Below are 23,639 nucleotides of genomic sequence, written 5' to 3'. Positions count from 1 at the left end.
TAGTTTGCTCTAACCGTATTTTCTTTTATTGCACAAAAGTATATTTATATATGCAGTGCACAGTGTGTTAAGAGAAGTGGTAGTAAGTGCTACAATCATTGTATACACTTATAAAAATTCTTTAAAGGAAAACCATGAGCACAGCTCTGCTCATGTAGCTACAAACAGGTCATTATTATGTACAATCTTGTTCAAAGATACAGAAAGCTATTTTTCTCTATTAACAACTGTTGTAATCGCCTTTACAAAATCATGTACAGTACTACACTATCTCTACATACCTCTGTATCTTATCCAGTTCTGTCAGAAGGGAGTCTAGACCCTCGTCAAGCATTTTCCCCACCTCAAACATGGTAACTGCATGGCTTTTTAGACCCTAAGATAGAGTAAATATCATACCAACATAGTGAAGCAAGATACTATAAATTTAAATACATTTAATGCATTAAAACACTTTGTATATATAACTGTGCCAATAAATGAAAATTTTCCAAGATATGCTAAATACAGAAGACATCCATAAGTCACGTGACCATAGCTCACATTTTCAATATTCTGCAATTTAGTTTTCATTTCCAATAATCATGTGACATTACTATTAATGTGTGCTAGGGCAGAATTAGTGAAGTGCATTACCTTATGAAGTGTCTGTCCACCCCTTGGGCTAGGCCACTGGTGTAGGGGTGTGAGGAAGGCCTAGCATCAACATTTGCTGTAAACAAACTATCTAGATAATTTTTTTTTTTTTTTAACAAGTCGGCCGTCTCCCACTGAGGCAGATACATACCATATGATAACCTCTCTCTGGTTATCCTCTGTATTTTCATTCATATCATCACCTTGCTTCATCTCTGGATATTTTTTTATGGCATCCAATGGAAAAAAAAAAAAGTGATGCTGGAGGTGCCAAGAAAACAACTAGGCATGAAACTCATAAAATTTCTAAGAAAATTGTGGTTGAGTTTGTGGTTAGAGTAGAAGTGGGAGGTGGTGGTTGCTATGGCTGGTAGCTCACTCACACAGCTAGTGTAACACAGATCCTGAGGAAAGATAAAAAGAGCAGAGGGGGAGGAAGGGGTTGCACTGCTCATAAAAAAACGATGGAGTTTCGAGGAAATGGAGGGCATGGACGAGATTGGAGAAAGGGACTACATAGCAGGCACAATTCAATCTGGGGAACATAAGGTAGTCATTGCTGTGATGTATAACCCACCACAGAACTGCAGGAGGCCAAGAGAGGAATATGATGAGAACAACAGAGCGATGGTGGACACACTGGCTGAAGTGGCACATAGAGCTCAAACGTGCAGAGCAAAGTTACTGGTTATGGGTGATTTCAACCACAGGGAGATCAATTGGGAAAACTTGGAGCCTCATGGGGGCCCTGAAACATGGAGAGCCAAGATGATGGATGTGGTACTGGAAAACCTCATGCATCAACACATCAGGGACACTACCAGAGAGCGAGGGGAGGATGAACGAGCAAGACTGGACCTTGTGTTCACCCTGAGTAGCTCAGACATTGATGACATCACATATGAGAGGCCCCTTGGAGCTAGTGACCACGTAGTCTTGAGTTTTGATTACATAGTAGAGTTACAGGTGGAGAGGGTAACAGGAGTCAAAGAGAAAAAGCCAAACTATAAAAGGGGGAACTACACAGGTATGAGGAACTTCCTGCAGGAGGTGCAGTGGGACAGAGAAATGGTAGGAAAGACAGTAAATGAAATGATGAAGTATGTAACAACAAAATGCAAGGAGGCAGAGGAAAGGTTTGTTCCCAAGGGCAACAGAAACAATGGGAAGACCAAAGTGAGTCCTTGGTTTACCCAAACGTGCAGGGAGGCAAAAACTAAGTGCATTAGAGAATGGAAGAGGTATATAAGGCAAAGAACCCAGGAAAACAAAGAGATCAGTCGAAGAGCCAGTAAGAAATATGCACAGATAAGGAGGGAGGCCCAGTGACAGTACGAAAATGACATAGCATCGAAAGTCAAGTCTGACCCGAAACTGTTGTTTAGCCACATTAGGAGAAAGACGACAGTCAAAGACCAGGTGATCAGGCTGAGGAAAGAAGGTGGGGAACTCACAAGAAACAATCAAGAGGTATGCGAGGAGCTCAACAGGAGATTTAAGGAAGTATTCACAGTGGAGACAGGAAGGACTCTGGGAAGACAGGACAGGGGGGGGGGACACCAACAGGGAATAGACCAACAGGTGCTGGACAATATGCACACAACTGAGGAGGAGATGAAGAAGCTGCTAAGTGACCTTGATACCACAAAAGCAATGGGACCAGACAACATCTCCCCGTGGGTCCTCAGGGAGGGAGCAGATATACTGTGTGTGCCACTAACCACAATCTTCAACACATCCCTTGAAACTGGGCAACTACCTGAGGTATGGAAGACCGCAAATGTAGTTCTCATTTTTAGAAAAGGAGACAGAAAAGAGGCACTAAATTACAGACCAGTATCACTGACCTGTATAGTATGCAAAGTCATGGAGAAGATTATCAGGAGGAGAGTGGTGGAGCACCTGGAATGGAACAAGATTATAAACGATAATCAGCACGAATTCATGGAAGGCAAATCCTGTGTCACAAACCTGGAGTTCTATGACAATGTTACAGAAGTGCAACACAAGAGAGAGGGGTGGGTTGATTGCATTTTCTTGGACTGCAAGAAGTCCTTCGACACAGTTCCTCACAAGAGACTAGTGCAGAAACTAGAGGATCAGGCACGTATAACAGGAAAGGCACTGCAATGGATCAGAGAATACCTGACAGGGAGGCAACAATGAGTCATGGTACGGGATGAGGTATCACAGTGGGCACCTGTGACGAGCAGGGTCCCACAGGGGTCGGTCCTAGGACCATTGCTATTTCTGGTATATGTGAATGACACGATGGAAGGGATAGACTCAGAGGTGTCCCTGTTCGCAGATGATGTGAAGTTAATGAGGATAATTAAATCAGATGAGGACCAGGGAGGACTTCAAAGAGACCTGGACAGGCTGGACACGTGGTCCAGCAACTGGCTCTTTGAATTCAACCTTGCCAAGTGCAAAGTCATGAAGATCGGAGAAGGGCAAAGAAGACCGCAGATAGAGTACAGACTAGGTGGCCAAGGACTGCCAACCTCGCTCAAGGAGAAAGATCTTGGGGTGACCATAACACCGAGCATGTCTCCAGAGGCACACATCAACCAGATAACTGCTGCAGCATACGGGCGCCTGGCAAACCTGAGAATAGGGTTCCGATACCTTAGTAAGGAATCGTTCAAGACACTGTACACTGTGTACAGCAGGCTCCAGTTTGGAACCCACACCTGGGCAAACACGTCAAGAAATTAGAGAAAGTGCAAAGGTTTGCAACAAGGCTAGTTCCAGAGCTCAGGGGTATGTCCTATGAAGAAAGGTTGAGGGAAATCGGACTGATGACATTGGAGGACAGGCGGGTCAGGGAAGACATGATAACGACATACAAAATACTGCGTGGAATAGATAAGGTAGACAGAGACAGAAACATGGGGTCACAATTGGAAACTGAAGACTCAGACGAGTCATAGGGATGTTAGGAAGTATTTCTTCAGTCACAGAGACGCCAGGAAGTGGAATAGCCTAACAAGTGATGTAGTGGAGGCAGGAACCATACATAGCTTTAAGACGAGGTATGACAAAGCTCTGGAAGCAGAGAGAGAGGACCTAGTAGCGATCAGTGAAGAGGCGGGGCGAGGAGCTGTGTCTCGACCCTTGCAACCACAATTAGGTGAGTACATAATTATATAATCATTCCACAGTCTTGTGCCTCAAACAGTCATTTATAAATGCTAGATGCAGTAATATGATTCTTGAATATGTTGATGATTGATAATAAGCATGAAAACATTACTAAAAGAGAAAATTTTATGGAGCTTACAGAGTAGTGAGGATGAAGGCTAGAGGTGGAGGCCACAGTTGGCCATTTTGACTGGCAGAGGTCGCATCAACTACACATACATACACACTCTGCAAGCAACGAGGACAAGGAGCAATGAATGGAAGCTAAGATAAAACTTTCTCGTCACTTTTTACCCTATTTCAAACAAGAATGTGTGTAACAGAAATACTATATGACGTTATGAGTATTGGTGGTATTGAGGGGTCATTCGTACTCATGATACCCACTTTCTGTGGAAGGAATATGCTGTCTCCATGTAATAAACTATAATGAATTCAAAAAGAAACCGTTTTCACCAACCAGTTTCCCTAAATCTCTTAAAAATAAACATATCCTGATATTGCACATATGTCTAATTTATCAACTTCTTGTTACTCTACACCAAGACTTTCATGAAATAAATAAACTCAAAGTGAGTCAACCACCAGCTTCCTCTAGGTCTTAGCGATGGAGGTCTGTGGAACACAACCTTATTTTTCCTAATTTTTTCGGTCTATAAGTTGTAGAAACCACTGATAGCACAGTTTTAAGGAATGTATAGACATAATTTGTTAGTTTGACTATAAAGGCTTTGACAAAGCTTTTAAAACAGAAATGTTATTTTAAATGAGTATTCCTAACCCTTATTTATTTTTACAATAATGTCAACACTGACGTAGAAACAAAATTGAAATGTAAAGTGAAAGTTAGATGTAACATAGTGGGGAAAAAATTATACTACACAACAAAGAAACAATGGAAACTTCAGTACTAAGATGAATGTATCCAGATAGATTGATGACTAGTTTGCTTACACCAACCAAGCATTGATGTTAGGTCTTCCCCATACCCCTACACCAGTGGCCTTGCCCAAGGGGTGGATGGACACTTCATAAAGTAATGCACTCTACTAATTCCGCACCAGCACACCTTAATAGTGATGCAGAAATAGAATTAAAATGTATAATGAAAGTTGAATGTAGCTTAGTGAAGAAAAAGAATATAATACACAGAAAACTGGAAACTTCAGTACTAAGTATAACATACTTGAGATAAATTTCCCATCATGAGGAATGCTGTAAGAGTTGAATCATAGAGGAATGCTATTCGCTTGCTCTGACCACTGAAAACAAAGCCTGCTGCTAGGGGATCGTCTGTTGGTGTTCGAGGGGTACAAGAACCTATGTCATCGTGCTCCCCTAGTGAACTCTCTGCCAGTGCAGACTCTAATTCTAGCAAGAGCAAGTCATCTGCTGTGGTTGGTAGCCTGTAACATATTAACATATGAGAATCCATCTTTACAAGCCCATTTGCTGAAATTAAGAAAAATAATATAAAAAATCTTTACTCTGTACATGTAGAAAGTATTGTTCCTATACCAAACAGTCACTAGATATTATATAAAAGTTAGTACTTCATCCAACATTCAGTGGGTGTTGTTCCTATAAGAAAAATTATTGTTCAATGTATTATCCATATTTGTCTTTGTGGTAAATTTGGTGTACTGTTCTATATGATTCAGGAAATGCATTAAGGTGATACATGCATGTACTGTAATTAAAACAGAATACCACCCAACTCCACAACTTTTCCTGTTCACAGAAACTGAACATTACCTTGCTGCCATGACTTCTAGATCATTACACTTTTCCTTACATCCTGGCAAATTGTAGATCAACACAAACACATTACTTTCTCACGTTTCATAGCAGAAGATGGCGGTATTCTGTCTTCACCTCGCTGGCATGCAATGCACATCAATTATCAATTCTTCTTTCTTCCTTTCAATGCACCGGCCATATTCCACTAAAGCAGGGTGGCCCAAAAAGAAAAACAAAAGTTATTCTTTTTAACTTTAGTAATGTATACAGGAGAAGGGGTTACTAACCCCTTGCTCTCGGCATTTTAGTTGCCTCTTACGACATGCATGGCTTACGAAGGAAGAATTCTGTTCCACTTCCCCATGGAGATAAGAGGAAATAAACAAGAACAAGAACCAGTACAAAATGAGGAGAAAGTCCAGAGGGGTGTGTTTATATGCTTGTACATGCATGTGTAGTGTGACCTAAGAGTAGGTACAAGTAGCAAAACGTACCTGAAATCTTGCATGTTTATGAGACAGAAAAAAGGCACCAGCAATCCTACCATCATGTAAAACAATTACTGGCTTTCATTTTACACTCACTTGGCAGGATGGTAGTACCTCCCTGGGTGGTTGCTGTCTACCAACCTACTACAGTCAAAAAAGGAAAGCAGAATTATGTACTTTTTTGTGGTGGGAGCTATGGCAGACTCCCAAGATGGATGCATCTCCAATGTTGAAATCTCAGCATTCTTCTTGTGGGCAAACCCCAAGCGAGAGAAGAGTGACACCGCTACTTTTACCAAAGCCAGGTCAATCTCCAGCACTTTTGCCAGCTGCAGAACAAAAAAATATTTAAGTTCTATAGTTTGCTCATAAAATCATTGAAAATTTTTGAGGTCTGCATACACTAAAATAATACTGCAACTTAAAATTCCCAAACACAATTTTAAAATAACATCACTCTTGCTAAAATTAAATTAAATTTTTATTTCTTTGCATAATATACAATGTGTGATTTACATTTTATAAAATACCGCTAAGCACAAAAAAAGCCACTAATATGCCTGAGAAATTCGGGCAGACTAATGTTTACACACTACTTAAAACTAGACATAACATATTAACATGATGTCAAGACTTCAATGTTTAAATGGTTGTGAGGGTTACAGATATTAAGAATAAGATTATATTGTTTTCCATATGTTAGTGACAATGAGAATATGAATATACAGTTTTCACACACTATTTAGCTGATGTTGAGATAAGTTAGGGAGAGAAGGCGTTTTATAACAGTAATTTTGAAGATGCCGGTTGAGACAGCAGCTCTGGAGATTTCCAGTAGAGATTTTCTGATTTTGGGCCCATTTATGTACATTGAATTTTTACATAGATTAAGCTGGACACAGGGTATATCAGAGATTTTTGTGCCTAGTATCATGTCTATGGGTCCTGTTGCAACTATCAAGAAAGTGCTTCAGGTCATGATTAAGAATGAATGTTTTGTATGTTGAGTAGATTTAGGTTTTTGAAGAGTTGGGGGAACTGTGATCATTTGTACTGCAGCTTTTTGTTGAGTTATGTTAATTAAATGCTCAAAAGCACTAAAGTAGTAAGCAAGAAATAAAGTTACTGGAAATTTAGAAATAACAAGGGAGCTGATTAACATATAAGGAATTAGTGATAAGATGTTATTTTAGTGGGGAGGATGTATTTATTTGTTTTTTATTCTCAAATACAAATATACATTTGTTAACACATTGGCCTTTATTTCCACCATAAAAGGGTGATCCAAAACAGGAAATGGTTACCATTAATCATTCTCTAGTTGCCTTTCCAGTGGTACATGAACATCACATTTCAAATATATGCATAAAGATTTTTTTTACTTCATCAGCCATTTCTCACAAAAGATGGGTGACCCAAGGATGCAATCACCATCATTCAAGTGCACAGATATCACAATTCAAATAACCCTCCTAACTGCAAACATGTCCACCCATTCATCAGAGTACAGGCATCATACTTCCCTCTCAAGCCAGTGAAATTGTAAGTTCTATAAGTTACCTCACAAACTGGTGTGTGCTCATCAATAGAAACAAAAATCTTGTACATGAGGCTCTCCAGGTAGTCCCCCAAGACACGGTTCATGACAAAGCCTTCCAGCGGAGGCACAGATATGCAGTCGCTGTCACTAATAGGTACATCCAGATACACCAACCCTTTCCTGTCAGTTTGGAGGGAAATCAATTAGATATCTATTTGTTATAAATATTATACTTAACATCAACCTTCTTCTATGGGGCCAGAAGAAAAGCAGTTATATATTTTTTATATTTAACATTATCTTTACATATCAAAATAAATTATCACTGGTACATTAAAATATCCACAAAATACACGTCACTAGTGCTTAATGAGAAGCGTATTCTCTATACTTACGTATAAAGACTATGTACACATTCTCTGTCCAAATCACCTGCTTTCTGTGAGCCAACATCAATCAAGGAGTCAATTACAACTTTCTCTCTCTCCTTCACCAGACTCTGAAACAATGCATACGTGCCTACTCTCTGACTCATACTACCAGCATATACTCTTTAAATGTTAAAAATGTCTATTTTGTGACTTTACAAATCTTTCCTTTTTTTTTTTCCTCTTTATGCCTTTTGGTTTTTGATGTATTTTATCTCAATAATGTGCAGCCAAAAGTACATATTAATATCTATGAGAAGCAAGAAATTTGGAGCACTATCTGAACAAATTCCATTACACTTTTTATTAGCCCTTATGGATCCAAATTTACTGCAGCTTGCAAGAGAAAGACTATCAATTCTCAACAATTTGGAGTTTGTTTTAACAGGAATCCAATAAGTGCCCCCCAATCACACATTTCATACATGTATTAAAATTAACAAAAAAAAAAATTAACACTAACCAAATGAAATTCTACCACTGAATTCGATACACATAGCAAGTGGTAATGTAAGTTTGATAATGAGATGCTTATACTATACTGCATCACACTTCATGATTTTACTGTCTTGATACTTATTTTATAATAATTTTCAGTTTGAAATTGTCATGACAGGCATTAGATAATATATATCAGAAGACTTTTGTCAAAATGAAATTTCATCAAAAAATAGGTTAATTAAAAACGTTATGTACACCAACCTTAATGTCCTCTTCTGTCACACATCCAACACAGACCACCCACCACGGTTCTATAGTAATATCTGAGGGCAGTGCAGGCAGCAAGTCACGTACGTTCTTTTTACGAAACAGTTTTCTGCTGGAGCGACACTGGTTCATTAAATCTATATACTGGTTCCGCCCAATTCCCAACAAACGTAAACCTGAAATAAAATATTTTATATTTTAATGTGTAAATAAGGTTTCAATATCTCTTTTGCTATGCTTCTTGCTCTTAAAGCAGTGAAGCACAATGTGCCTTGGTCAGACATTTTGACAGGTGACCATCTCTGCACAATTACACTGCCATTTATCCAACATATAAAAAACAAAAAATTTTTTTTTTTTTTAACAAGTTGGCTGTCTCCCACCGAGGCAGGGTGACCCAAAAAGAAACAAAATCCCCAAAAAGAAAATACTTTCATCATCATTCAACTCTTTCATCTAACTCACACATAATCACTGTTTTTGCAGAGGTGCTCAGAACACAACAGCTTAGAAGCATATACGTATAAAGATACACAGCATATCCCTCCAAACTGTCAATATCCTGAACCCCTCCTTTAGAGTGCAGGCATTGTACTTCCCATTTCCACGACTCAAGTCCGGCTATATAAAAATAACCGGTTTCCCTGAATCCCTTCAATAAATATTACCCTGTTCACACTCGAACAGATTGTCAGATCCCAAATACCATTTGTCTCCATTCACTCCTATCAAACACGATCACGCACTTCTACATTTATGACGTGAGCATCCCTGCTTGCAGTCAGAAAAAAAGGGGATGAAGAAAGTTACGTATATTATGAAGAAATTGTAAGTAGGAGAAGACATTATCGTTACTGTTGCACTTCATAAAGCACTAAACCATTGTGGATCAATCAGCACAAGCAATGGAGGAGCTCCAGCCTTCATCTGCAAAATATAGCTTGGTGTCTGTCTGGTCAGGGTGTTGCAGAACCAGGAAAGGAAGAAGGATAAATACAAGGAAATTAAAATAAAAGAATTGCTAGAGAATATTATCAGTCAACTTGCAGCCTGAAATTATTTAACTAAATAAAAAGTAGTCTGCTGGGAAATGTATCCAATAAAAGAATATTTTTTTTATTTTTAGTAAGCTATATGGGAAAAGGAGTTATTAGCACGTTGCTCCCGGCACTTCAGTTGACTTTTACGACAGGAGTGGCTTACAGAGGAAAGATTCTTATTCCACTAACCCATGGATATGAAAGGAAAAATAATAAGAACAAGAACTTTTATTTTTCAACATACCAGCCATATCCCACCAAGGCAGGGTGACCTAAAAAGAACAACAAAAGTTTTTCTTTTTAGGTCACCCTGCCTTGGTAGGATCAAGGGGTTACTAGTCCCTTGATCCCTATGTACAGTTATTAATATTATCAATATTATTATACTTGTAGTATTATTATAGCCAAACTGTTTATTTTTGTGCTTCTAGATTCTCTTTCAATGATTATCTTTCACTCACTTATAGCTTAAATACTTTAAGAATGTAAAGAAAACTGAAACAGTTCTAGAGGTGTTAAAACTTACAGTCTGCAGCAGTGAAATTTGGGAGAGAATCATAGCTCTTCTCAGCAGACATAATATCAGTGAGGATGGAGATGTAATACTGGAATGGCGTGACACGTAGGCCCTTCACCACCACATCCGAGAGGTGGTATGGATACATCATCAGGTGGGACCGACTGTGGGACAACACTTCTTCATAGTAACTTCTTTCATTCTTGACAATTTGCCGAACTGGAATCAAACATTTTCTTAATGAAATTATTGGCTTCTAATAAAAGGATAATTATATTTTGTCAATCTGGAATTCATTACCAGAAGATACTAAAGTAACCCGGTCAGAAAATCAATTTAAGACTCTTCTCAAAAGCCACTTAATCACCCTAGACTAAATGCTAAATACTCAGTACACCTTACTCACTTATGTATTCCCACATCATAATTTCAACAATTACTTTGAACCTTTTATCCATTGTTGACAGGAATATAACTGAATCATTGTTTTCACAAAAAGCATTTTTTGAATATATGAATAGATCCTTTGTCTTATATAAATTAGATTCACTTACAATTAATAATCTACTGTACAACTATGATATAATTAATATTCTACTGTACAACTATGACACAATTCTTAAGTGTTAAGTAGTCTGTAAGCCAATAATGTTAAGTCGGCCCATAATGCCTAAGCATAAGAGAGGCTCTCTTTGCATTGCAACCCATTATTGTAAATACAAAATCTCAATGTACTATTTGCAAAGACATAAATAAATAAATAAATAAATAAATGTAAACATAATTGACTCTTGCTCTTATAAAAACCAAAAGTGGTACTGTTACTTGAAATTCAAATGCTCTTTTTTTAAAGGAACACTGTACAGTAGCTACTTAGCCTCATATACATGTAAATAGTATGGCACAGCACCAAGAACTAGAAAAGCTACCCTATCAAGCTACAAAAATTAAATTAAGAACTAGGCCAATGCAATGTACTACTGTCACAATCCTGAACCTATGCATATAGGTACATTATAGCAATGTTTGCCGCTCATCATAATGACCAGTAATGATTCAGTCCACTTTTAAGTGTATATACAGTATAGCATATGAATTTTGTTTATAAATCATATGTACCTTTGTTGATTTAGTATATATACAATGAACAAAGTGAGAGGAGTGTATAGCCACCCACTTGCCCACATACATCCTGTATACTGTATGTGCCTTTTATTTTACCACAAATTTTTCCCTACTTTGACTACATCCATTAGTATAACAAAATACTCATTGAAATGGGCATGTAAAATACAGTACAGTACTATAGTAGATGAAATATAAAAGAAAATTTGAATTTCCTTAGTTTTCACTCTGAATAACTGGAGCTATGCACAGGCGATCCTTAAAATATGTAATCGAAGCACAACAATTTGGGGGATGGATTATTCTTGCATAACTCACCCAGGTTTCCTCGGTACCGCTGCTGGGTTTTAATGCTGTATTCTGCCACGTGTTTTTCATATTCCTTCTGAGAGTTCCCCAAGAGCTGAAACAGGGAGAGAGCAGTGATAACCAACATTTTTAATTAGAAAAAAAAAGAGCCTGTCAACTACTGCTGCTCTATGTACAATATCCATTTCTTTGGAAAAAAGCAATTTACATGTCTCTGTACAAGTACACACTGTATATGAACTAAATAAGTGAATGTATTTGTACACACACATACACACACACACACACCTTTCATTTTTAACTACAAAGCCTATTTACTCCTTACATTTTTTTTCTTAATTTGAGCATGCTATGGAAAATAAGTAGGGAGTGAAGGTGTTTAAATTTAAGAATTATATACATGGTTTAGATTAAAAGTGGGATGTGAGAAGTGGATTACAGTGTTTCTGCACTTAGAGCAAGAGGAGTGTAAAGGGGGGAGAGACGTGTTTGAAAGGTAAGTGAACTTTTGCAAAGTTGTGAACCAAGTGACAAAATAATTGCTATGGGTGAGTGACCTAGATGCAAAAGTGGGAGAGACTGTTAGAGACTAAACAGCAAACAAGTTTGGAATCCCAAAGGTAAATAATGAGTGACCTTTAAAAGGATTATACAGTAGGACCCCTGTATCTGGGGGTCCGGTATCAGCAGTTTCAGTTATCTGCGGTTTACTGTGGCCTGAAAATGACCCTTAATTTTGGTTGACAATGGCCTCAAAGTGCAAAAGTAATGATGGTGGAAGCCTAAGAGAAGTCGTGAATTGCTTCCTCTCAGTGAATATGTGATAATTCTCCACTAATTGTGCATAGTTTGTCAATTAAACTTTATAACAGGTATGTATGTAAACAAAAAAGACATATATATACATAGGGTTCACTGCTATCCACGGTTTCAGTATCCGCGGCGGCAGGTCCTCGGAACGCATTCCTCTCAGATACGGGAGTCCAAATGTATTATAAAAAAGGGTTGGTCATAGATAATATAATGCTTATCCTAAAAAGAAATATATACTCTAGGTAAGTTTATGAGATATGATGCAGTGGACAATGACAGCAATTTACTAGTAAACATATTGGTAGATAAATGATTGATGGATAAACATTTGAATGTGTATGTTTTTCAAGGAGTGACTGATATGTCAGATCATTATTCAGTGGTAGATACATTAAGAGTCAAAAGCAGATGGAGAACATGGAGAATGGAGTTGGTGTGTAAAAGAGAAAGGAAATGAATGAACTAAAAAGCAAGACAGAAAAATGGGGTAGAGAGAGTATGTACATACAAGTAATGAAGAGGTGGTCAGAGAAATATGAGGCAAACTGAAGAATGCAGTACTAGAGTGCACAGTAGTAGTCCGTGATTATAAGAGGGCGGATGCAGGTGGGAAAAGGAATGATTAGTGGAATGATACTGAAAAAGATTATAAATCAGCACATATATCAGGACAGGCTAAGGAAGACACAAATGACAACTCTTCACAGCTGATCTCTTCCACACATTTAACACTAAACATAATTAACGTAAACTCGAACTAATTCAACCAAAGTGACACAATACAAAAGGCAACAACTTTAAACAAGGATAATAAACTTATATAGAATAATAAGCTTATACAGAAAAATTAACCTATACAGAATAATAAACCTATATAGAATAATTAACCTGTAAAAAATAATAAATCTATATAGCTGTCTAAATCCTCAAAGCCAATACCACACTACAGCTCAAAATTATTATGGAAAATCTCATCATGCAAAATAGAGGAAGCCTTCCAAACCCACAGCCTCTTTGTCCACCCCGAGGTCACTAGAAATGGTGGCTGACTGGTAGAAACTCATTGAAATTTTCTGCAGGAGGATGATTATGGAGTATTGAATATCTGGCTAGGAATGTTAATTAACTGTCTGTCTGCTTATCTGTATTCTCCCATTTCATCCTCATTTATAGCAAGTGGGTGGATCATCAGTAAACAATGTCAGATAATGCAATGTTGTCCCAAGCTTACAACACAATGTTTATCATAAACAAAATAAACATGAGTTAAGATTATGCAACCCTTCAGTTTGGCATGAGTGTACATCAAAACCACAGTGTGACTGGCACTGATTTGGCAAACATAAGACCTATTTAGTCTTTTATTTATAATGCAATGCCTATTGTAACCATGTGGGGTTATACAGACATGATTAAGAATTCTTTATTAAAGCTGAAATAACTATCAAACAGCCTAACAACAGTACAATGCTTTAACAGTAACAACTATGGCACACTGGGTCAAGGGTTGATATTAAATACCTAAAACAAAAAGATAAAAAGAAAAAGATAGGGGAAAGTCCAGGAGGATGCTTATGCCAGATCTACAGAAGCAACTCTAGTGATTTATTATTATTAATTATTATTATTATTATTATTATTATTATTATTATTATTATTATTATTATTATTTTACATTTTAAGTTCCTGGAGTTCAGAATTTTTTTATCTGCTTAAGTTAAACTTCCAAAATATGTAATGAAACCTTATACACTGTATTTCATTTTTTTATCATTCATATAATGAATAATAAAAATTTAAGTCCTTATCGTTATTTTTTTTTTATTTCTACTTTGCTTGATCTTTCTGTGGGACAGGAAGACCAGACCAGAAAGAAAAGAACTATATGAGAAGACCAGAACATTTTCAGTGGTACCCATTGTGATGTACAATGTGCCTCAGTTTCAAGACTCCTGTGCACCTCACAAAATGTACTGTAATATGCTTATATCTGATATACGGTTATTTCAGATCAATCTCTACATCAGTCTTGGTGGTATATGTGACAAGTTAAAACAGTCTTGGTGGCATGTGACAAGTTAAAACAGTCTTGGTGGAACGTGTGAGAAGTTAAAACAGTCTTGGTGGTATGTGTGACAAGTTAAAACAGTCTTGGTGGTATGTGTGACAAGTTAAAACAGTCTTGGTGGTATGTGTGACAAGTTAAAACAGTCTTGGTGGTATGTGTGACAAGTTAAAACAGTCTTGGTGGTATGTGTGACAAGTTAAAACAGTCTTGGTGGAACGTGTGAGAAGTTAAAACAGTCTTGGTGGTATGTGTGACAAGTTAAAACAGTCTTGGTGGTATGTGTGAGAAGTTAAAACAGTCTTGGTGGTATGTGTGACAAGTTAAAACAGTCTTGGTGGTATGTGTGACAAGTTAAAACAGTCTTGGTGGAACGTGTGAGAAGTTAAAACAGTCTTGGTGGTATGTGTGACAAGTTAAAACAGTCTTGGTGGTATGTGTGACAAGTTAAAACAGTCTTGGTGGTATTACCTGGACCTGGAGTTTACCTGGAGAGAGTTCCGGGGGTCAACGCCCCCGCGGCCCGGTCTGTGACCAGGCCTCCTGGTGGATCAGAGCCGGATCAACCAGGCTGTTGCTGCTGGCTGCACGCAAACCAACGTACGAGCCACAGCCCGGCTGGTCAGGAACCGACTTTAGGTGCTTGTCCAGTGCCAGCTTGAAGACTGCCAGGGGTCTGTTGGTAATCCCCCTTATGTATGCTGGGAGGCAGTTGAACAGTCTTGGGCCACTGACACTTATTGTGCTAGTGACACCCCTGCTTTTCATTGGGGGGATGTTGCATCATCTGCCAAGTCTTTTGCTTTCGTAGTGAGTGATTTTCGTGTGCAAGTTCGGTACTAGTCCCTCTAGGATTTTCCAGGTGTATATAATCATGTATCTCTCCCGCCTGCGTTCCAGGGAATACAGTTTTAGGAACCTCAAGCGCTCCCAGTAATTGAGGTGTTTTATCTCCGTTATGCGTGCCGTGAAGGTTCTCTGTACATTTTCTAGGTCAGCAATTTCACCTGCCTTGAAAGGTGCTGTTAGTGTGCAGCAATATTCCAGCCTAGATAGAACAAGTGACCTGAAGAGTGTCATCATGGGCTTGGCCTCCCTAGTTTTGAAGGTTCTCATTATCCATCCTGTCATTTTTCTAGCAGATGCAATTGATACAATGTTATGGTCCTTGAAGGTGAGATCCTCCGACATGATCACTCCCAGGTCTTTGACGTTGGTGTTTCGCTCTATTTTGTGGCCAGAATTTGTTTTGTACTCTGATGAAGATTTAATTTCCTCGTGTTTACCATATCTGAGTAATTGAAATTTCTCATCGTTGAACTTCATATTGTTTTCTGCAGCCCACTGAAAGATTCGGTTGATGTCCACCTGAAGCCTTGCAGTGTCTGCAATGAAAGACACTGTCATGCAGATTCGGGTGTCATCTGCAAAGGAAGACATGGTGCTGTGGCTGACATCCTTGTCTATGTCAGATATGAGGATGAGGAACAAGATGGGAGCGAGTACTGTGCCTTGTGGAACAGAGCTTTTCACCGTAGCTGCCTCGGACTTTACTCTGTTGACGACTACTCTCTGTGTTCTGTTAGTGAGGAAATTATAGATCCATCGACCGACTTTTCCTGTTATTCCTTTAGCACGCATTTTGTGCGCTATTACGCCATGGTCACACTTGTCGAAGGCTTTTGCAAAGTCTGTATATATTACATCTGCATTCTTTTTATCTTCTAGTGCATTTAGGACCTTGTCGTAGTGATCCAATAGTTGAGACAGACAGGAGCGACCTGTTCTAAACCCATGTTGCCCTGGGTTGTGTAACTGATGGGTTTCTAGATGGGTGGTGATCTTGCTTCTTAGGACCCTTTCAAAGATTTTTATGATATGGGATGTTAGTGCTATCGGTCTGTAGTTCTTTGCTGTTGCTCTACTGCCCCCTTTGTGGAGTGGGGCTATGTCTGTTGTTTTTAGTAACTGTGGGACGACCCCCGTGTCCATGCTCCCTCTCCATAGGATGGAAAAGGCTCGTGATAGGGGCTTCTTGCAGTTCTTGATGAACACAGAGTTCCATGAGTCTTACCCTGGGGCAGAGTGCATGGGCATGTCATTTATCGCCTGTTCAAAGTCATTTGGCATCAGGATAACATCGGATAGGCTTGTGTTAACCAAATTTTGTGGCTCTCTCATAAAAAATTCATTTTGATCTTCGACTCTCAGTCTGGTTAGCGGCTTGCTAAAAACTGAGTCATATTGGGACTTGAGTAGCTCACTCATTTCCTTGCTGTCATCTGTGTAGGACCCATCTTGTTTAAGTAGGGGGCCCAATACTGGACGTTGTTCTCGACTTTGATTTGGCATAGGAGAAGAAATACTTTGGGTTTCTTTCGATTTCATTTATGGCTTTTAGTTCTTCCCGCGATTCCTGACTCCTATAAGATTCCTTTAGCTTGAGTTCGATGCTTGCTATTTCTCTGACCAGTGTCTCCCTACGCATTTCAGATATATTGACCTCTTTTAGCCGCTCTGTTATTCTTTTCCGTCGCCTGTAAAGGGAGCGCCTGTCTCTTTCTATTTTACATCTACTCCTCCTTTTTCTTAGAGGAATAAGCCTTGTACATACATCGAGTGCCACCAAGTTAATCTGTTCTAGGCATAAGTTGGGGTCTGTGTTACTTAGTATATCTTCCCAGCTTATATCGGTTAGGACTTGGTTTACTTGGTCCCACTTTATGTTTTTGTTATTGAAGTTGAATTTGGTGAATGCTCCCTCGTGACTAGTCTCATTATGTCGGTCTGGGGCTCCGCGCATACATGTCTGAACCTCAATTATGTTTTGATCTGAGTATATTGTTTTTGATATGTGTGACAAGTTAAAACAGTCTTGATGGTATGTGTGACAAGTTAAAACAGTCTTGGTGGAATGTGTGAGAAGTTAAAACAGTCTTGGTGGAATGTGTGAAAAGTTAAAACAGTCTTGGTGGTATGTGTGAGAAGTTAAAACAGTCTTGGTGGAATGTGTGAAAAGTTAAAACAGTCTTGGTGGTGTGTGTGTGACAAGTTAAAACAGTCTTGGTGGTGTGTGTGTGACAAGTTAAAACAGTCTTGGTGGAATGTGTGAGAAGTTAAAACAGTCTTGGTGGAATGTGTGAGAAGTTAAAACAGTCTTGGTGGAATGTGTGAGAAGTTAAAACAGTCTTGGTGGAATGTGTGAGAAGTTAAAACAGTCTTGGTGGTATGTGTGAGGTCTTATTATTTCAAGCTTAATAGTTAAAACAGCTAAGTAACTCAACTGTATGATATATCAGTTACAATAAAAGGAGATACAATAGGAATAAAGTAAACTAAATTATTTACATTAACATTTAAGATATGATAAGAGGATCAGCTTATAATAAAACTCAGTAAATCCACAGCTAAAGTACTGCTACACTCACTGCCATAATGACTTATACTTCTCTCACTGCTATAATGACTTATACTTCTCTCACTGCCATAATGACTTATACTTCTCTCACTGCTATAATGACTTATAGTTCTCTCACTGCCATAATGACTTATAGTTCTCTCACTGCCATAATGACTTATAGTTCTCTCACTGCTATAATGACTTATACTTCTCTCACTGCCATAATGACTTATACTTCTCTCACTGCTATAATGACTTATACTTCTCTCACTGCCATAATGACTTATACTTCTCTCACTGCTATAATGACTTATACTTCTCTCACTGCCATAATGACTTATAGTTCTCTCACTGCCATAATGACTTATACTTCTCTCACTGCCATAATGACTTATACTTCTCTCACTGCCATAATGACTTATAGTTCTCTCACTGCTATAATGACTTATACTTCTCTCACTGCCATAATGACTTATACTTCTCTCACTGCCATAATGACTTATAGTTCTCTCACTGCTATAATGACTTATACTTCTCTCACTGCCATAATGACTTATACTTCTCTCACTGCTATAATGACTTATACTTCTCTCACTGCCATAATGACTTATAGTTCTCTCACTGCTATAATGACTTATACTTCTCTCACTGCTATAATGACTTATACTTCTCTCACTGCTATAATGACTTATACTTCTCTCACTGCCATAATGACTTATACTTCTCTCACTGCCATAATGACTTATACTTCTCTCACTGCTATAATGACTTATACTTCTCTCACTGCCATAATGACTTATACTTCTCTCACTGCTATAATGACTTATACTTCTCTCACTGCTATAATGACTTATACTTCTCTCACTGCTATAATGACTTATACTTCTCTCACTGCCATAATGACTTATACTTCTCTCACTGCCATAATGACTTATAGTTCTCTCACTGCTATAATGACTTATACTTCTCTCACTGCTATAATGACTTATACTTCTCTCACTGCTATAATGACTTATACTTCTCTCACTGCTATAATGACTTATACTTCTCTCACTGCCATAATGACTTATACTTCTCTCACTGCCATAATGACTTATAGTTCTCTCACTGCTATAATGACTTATACTTCTCTCACTGCCATAATGACTTATACTTCTCTCACTGCTATAATGACTTATACTTCTCTCACTGCCATAATGACTTATAGTTCTCTCACTGCTATAATGACTTATACTTCTCTCACTGCTATAATGACTTATACTTCTCTCACTGCTATAATGACTTATACTTCTCTCACTGCCATAATGACTTATACTTCTCTCACTGCCATGACTTATAGTTCTCTCACTGCTATAATGACTAATACTTCTCTCACTGCCATAATGACTTATACTTCTCTCACTGCCATAATGACTTATACTTCTCTCACTGCCATAATGACTTATAGTTCTCTCACTGCTATAATGACTTATACTTCTCTCACTGCCATAATGACTTATACTTCTCTCACTGCCATAATGACTTATAGTTCTCTCACTGCCATAATGACTTATACTTCTCTCACTGCCATAATGACTTATACTTCTCTCACTGCTATAATGACTTATACTTCTCTCACTGCTATAATGACTTATACTTCTCTCACTGCCATAATGACTTATACTTCTCTCACTGCCATAATGACTTATACTTCTCTCACTGCTATAATGACTTATACTTCTCTCACTGCCATAATGACTTATACTTCTCTCACTGCTATAATGACTTATACTTCTCTCACTGCCATAATGACTTATACTTCTCTCACTGCCATAATGACTTATACTTCTCTCACTGCCATAATGACTTATACTTCTCTCACTGCCATAATGACTTATACTTCTCTCCATCTAAATTAAACCTTGGAAATCTTAATATTAAAGTACAAAAGTTTTAATTCATGTTGAGGAACAAGCTTCATCATAATACAGTTGTTTTATATAGCAACTTACGTTTAGATTTACCTGGAATAACTCAATACAATCATTATAATTTATTTAGATTAAATATAATTGAGCTTACAGGCAGTGATATAAATTCTTATAATATAAATGTTACTGTAAGAACATTGTTGAGATATACCGCACATTGAAATGCAATGGAAATAATAATAATAATAATAATAATAATAATAATAATAAATTAACCCTTTCAGGGTCCGTCCCGTAGATCTACGGCTTTACGTTCAGGGTCCAAACCGTAGATCTACGTCATGAGCTCAGCTCACTCTGATAAACTGTGAGTGGTACATTTGGGCCTAGATATGAGAGAATACATCTATGTGGTATGTGTGCACCACATAAAACAGATCCTGCAGCACACTGTGTATAATGAGAGAAAAAACTGAAATCATGATTTTTCGATTAAAACAGCGACTTCGCAGTGTTTTTTCATATGTTTTTTATAGTTGTATTTGCGATTTCTTGGTCTCATTTGATAGAATGGAAGACATATTACAGAAATAGAGATGATTTTGATTGGTTTTAGCACTGGAAATGGCTTGAAACTGAGCTCAAAGTAGCAGAAATGTTAAATTTTTGACGATATTCAAGAGTAAACAAACGACCTCACACGTCTAATACACGTCAGCTGGTGGGTCTAATATGCATTCACAAATATGGTGATGATATTTATACAATTATTACAGTATTGCATAACAGTAAATCTTCTATTTTTTGGTGTGAATAAAAATTCATTATGTGAATAAAAAATCAAAATGGAATTTATTTGTGAAGTCTCAAAACGTAACTAATGAACAGAGGAAATGTTAGATTAGTTCCAGGAATACCTACATTGTTTATTCTGGACCCTATTTTGAAATTGGAGTATTTTGAACTTTGTGTTAAATTGGCCAAATTAACAATTTCCGATCACTTTAATTTGTAGTTGAAACAGTTGACTTGGCAATTTCTTGTGTTCAATCAATAGAATAGAAGGAATACTAGTGAAATAGCTAAGAATTTCGTTGACTGGAATAATGTAATTGGCCTAAAATGGGAGTCAAAGTCGGCAAAATCGCTGATTCGTAAATATCGCTGACACATCAAAATTCGCGAGAGCATAATTTCGTCAATTTTCCATCGAATTTCGTACTTTTTGTTTTATTACCTTCACAAAAAGATTCTCTATCATTTCATAAGAAAAAATAACAAATTTTTTTTTTTGAGAATTCTTGGACACTGGGGCACCACTTCAGATTTGGGCCTTGGACCCTGAAGGGGTTAATAATAATAATACATGAAATACAGAAATAAGTCACTTTGGTTTGTGGGGTTATCCTAGATAAGTAACTTATACATATGTTACTATGTATGACATTATAATCTCATGTCATGTCTGAGGGCAATGTGTGGTGTGAATATAATGCAGAGAATTCGTAGTTTGGAAGTTAGGAGGAGGTGTGGGATTACCAAAACTGTTGTCCAGAGGGCTGAGGAAGGGTTGTTGAGGTGGTTCGGACATGTAGAGAGAATGGAGTGAAACAGAATGACTTCAAGAGTGTATCAGTCTGTAGCGGAAGGAAGGCGGGGTAGGGGTTGGCCTAGGAAAGGTTGGAGGGAGGGGGTAAAGGAGGTTTTGTGTGCGAGGGGCTTGGACTTCCAGCAGGCGTGCGTGAGCGTGTTTGATAGGAGTGAATGGAGACAAATGGTTTTTAATACTTGACGTGCTGTTGGAGTGTGAGCAAAGTAACATTTATGAAGGGATTCAGGGAAACCGGCAGGCCGGACTTGAGTCCTGGAGATGGGAAGTACAGTGCCTGCACTCTGAAGGAGGGGTGTTAATGTTGCAGTTTAAAAACTGTAGTGTAAAGCACCCTTCTGGCAAGACAGTGATGGAGTGAATGATGGTGAAAGTTTTTCTTTTTCGGGCCACCCTGCCTTGGTGGGAATCGGCCAGTGTGATAATAATATATATAAATATAATCTTAAATTTTATAATGTGCCTCAAAAAACTTATTTTTCTGAAAATTATGAGAAATTAATCTGGTATAACCAAAGTGTTATGTACTCCATATTTAAATATTACAATGCTTTAAGAAAATACTTATTTAAGACCTACAGAGGTAATTATTACATTATTACAATCAAAACTAAACACTAAACCCACAAGGGTCAACAAAGATAATAAGTTATAATCCAGGATAACCAACAAAGCCCTCAGTTACTTTTTTTGGGAGGTAATCCTGGATAATTTAGACATACGATAATTATACTCATGTGAACCTGTACGTCAATAAACTTATTTATTTACTAAAGCAATAACGTAATTTATTTGCAGTTGGGTTGACAGTCTTCTCACCTGTTTAACACTGGCGGGAAGTTTCTCCCAGCTGCAGTTTTGAGAGATATGTGTCTCGATCTCTGACGCCATGGTTCTCTCCTCGCTGCTCTCTCTCCTCACATCACACTCACATATTGTCTACACTCTCGCTAAAAAAATATAAATTTTTGCTACATTTTGAGCAACAATGTTTATGTGGGAGAAAGTATAAGTGGCAGACCCTCGCAGCCATCGTGGCTAACATAGAGGATTGGATTCTTTATATTTTTTATCTCCCGATCTGATCCTTTTCAGTGATTATTTTCATTACGTTATTATTTATTAATTGTTGTATGAAATGTATTTTTTTATATCTTCCGCTTCTAAATTGTTTGTTCACTACAGTGTTTTGTGCCACTTTTTGCATGGATTTTAATGTCTGTTTATGTAATATGTCAAGGACGTATATATATATTGCATCATATCTGCATTATACTCGTGCATCCAGGCTGTTTATCCTTATTAATATTATAAATAATAACAAAGGTCATTTATTAAGCACATAGTTCAATGTAGCTTTTAGCTCCTGGTCAGAACTAAGACATTTTATTACCACTCAAATACAAGCATCGAGGCTATTTACCCTTATTAGCTTTATAAATAATTAACTTCATTTATTAAACATAGAGATCATTATATTTATATATTTTATCTGGTCGGAAGTAAGATATTTAATTATCACAACACAAACATGCAATGTATTTACTCTGGCAACAATTCTTACTTCTGTAAATTTTTATTTTGGAGATTATTATCAAAAAGCAATAACATTTATTTTGGCACTAACTGCACCTCAGGCCTGTTTACCTTGTACAAGCACATTATTCCTATATCTACTGATGGCGGAGTAAGGTTGAGTTACGTTAGGTTATTTATGGGCTCAGGTTTACAACTGATGGGTGGAACTCAAATATTAGTTTATATTTTACATTATTTACAATCTATATACAATAATCAATAAATAAATATTTTGTGGCAATTGTTAGTTTAGAGTTATTAGCAAAAAATAGCAGGCCTGGCCACATATACTGATGGCGGAGTAAGGTTAAATTAGATTGGGTTTACCTGGAGTCGCTTCCGGAGGTCAGTGATCCAGGGCCCGGTCCCAGACCAGGCCTCCTGGTTGCTGGGCTGATCGATCAAACTGTTGGTGCCTGCTGCCCACAGTTCAAAGTATGTAGCACAACCTGGTTGATCAGGAAGTGTTTTGAGGAATCTGTCGAGTTTCATACTAAAGACAGCTAGGGATTTGTTGATCTCCCTTATGCAGGAAGGGAGGATGTTGAAGAGTCGTGGTCCCTTAACATTTATTGAGCTCTCAGTAATT

At 37.7% G+C, this 23,639-nt stretch overlaps 1 protein-coding gene across 1 annotated transcript in view; it reads right to left on the bottom strand.

Annotated features, from left to right (window-relative positions):
• Positions 1-22,494, bottom strand: part of LOC128684945 (protein FAM91A1) — a 45,297-nt gene extending 22,803 nt beyond the window's left edge. The window contains exons 1-9 of the mRNA XM_053771318.2: positions 22,292-22,494; positions 11,685-11,769; positions 10,251-10,460; positions 8,679-8,860; positions 7,944-8,047; positions 7,569-7,728; positions 6,186-6,337; positions 4,967-5,186; positions 282-376 (exon numbers count right to left, since the gene is read on the bottom strand). Of these exons, the coding sequence (XP_053627293.1) occupies positions 282-376; positions 4,967-5,186; positions 6,186-6,337; positions 7,569-7,728; positions 7,944-8,047; positions 8,679-8,860; positions 10,251-10,460; positions 11,685-11,769; positions 22,292-22,363 (1,280 nt within the window). The 5' untranslated portion in view covers positions 22,364-22,494. The remainder of the gene's footprint in view (positions 1-281; positions 377-4,966; positions 5,187-6,185; positions 6,338-7,568; positions 7,729-7,943; positions 8,048-8,678; positions 8,861-10,250; positions 10,461-11,684; positions 11,770-22,291) is intronic.
• Positions 22,495-23,639: the final 1,145 nt, after the last annotated feature.

The sequence above is a fragment of the Cherax quadricarinatus genome, chromosome 5, assembly GCF_038502225.1.
Source record: "Cherax quadricarinatus isolate ZL_2023a chromosome 5, ASM3850222v1, whole genome shotgun sequence".
Classification (NCBI taxonomy): domain Eukaryota; kingdom Metazoa; phylum Arthropoda; class Malacostraca; order Decapoda; family Parastacidae; genus Cherax; species Cherax quadricarinatus.
The sequence above is the reverse complement of the archived record's forward strand: the minus strand, read 5'-3'. Positions and strand labels throughout refer to the sequence as shown.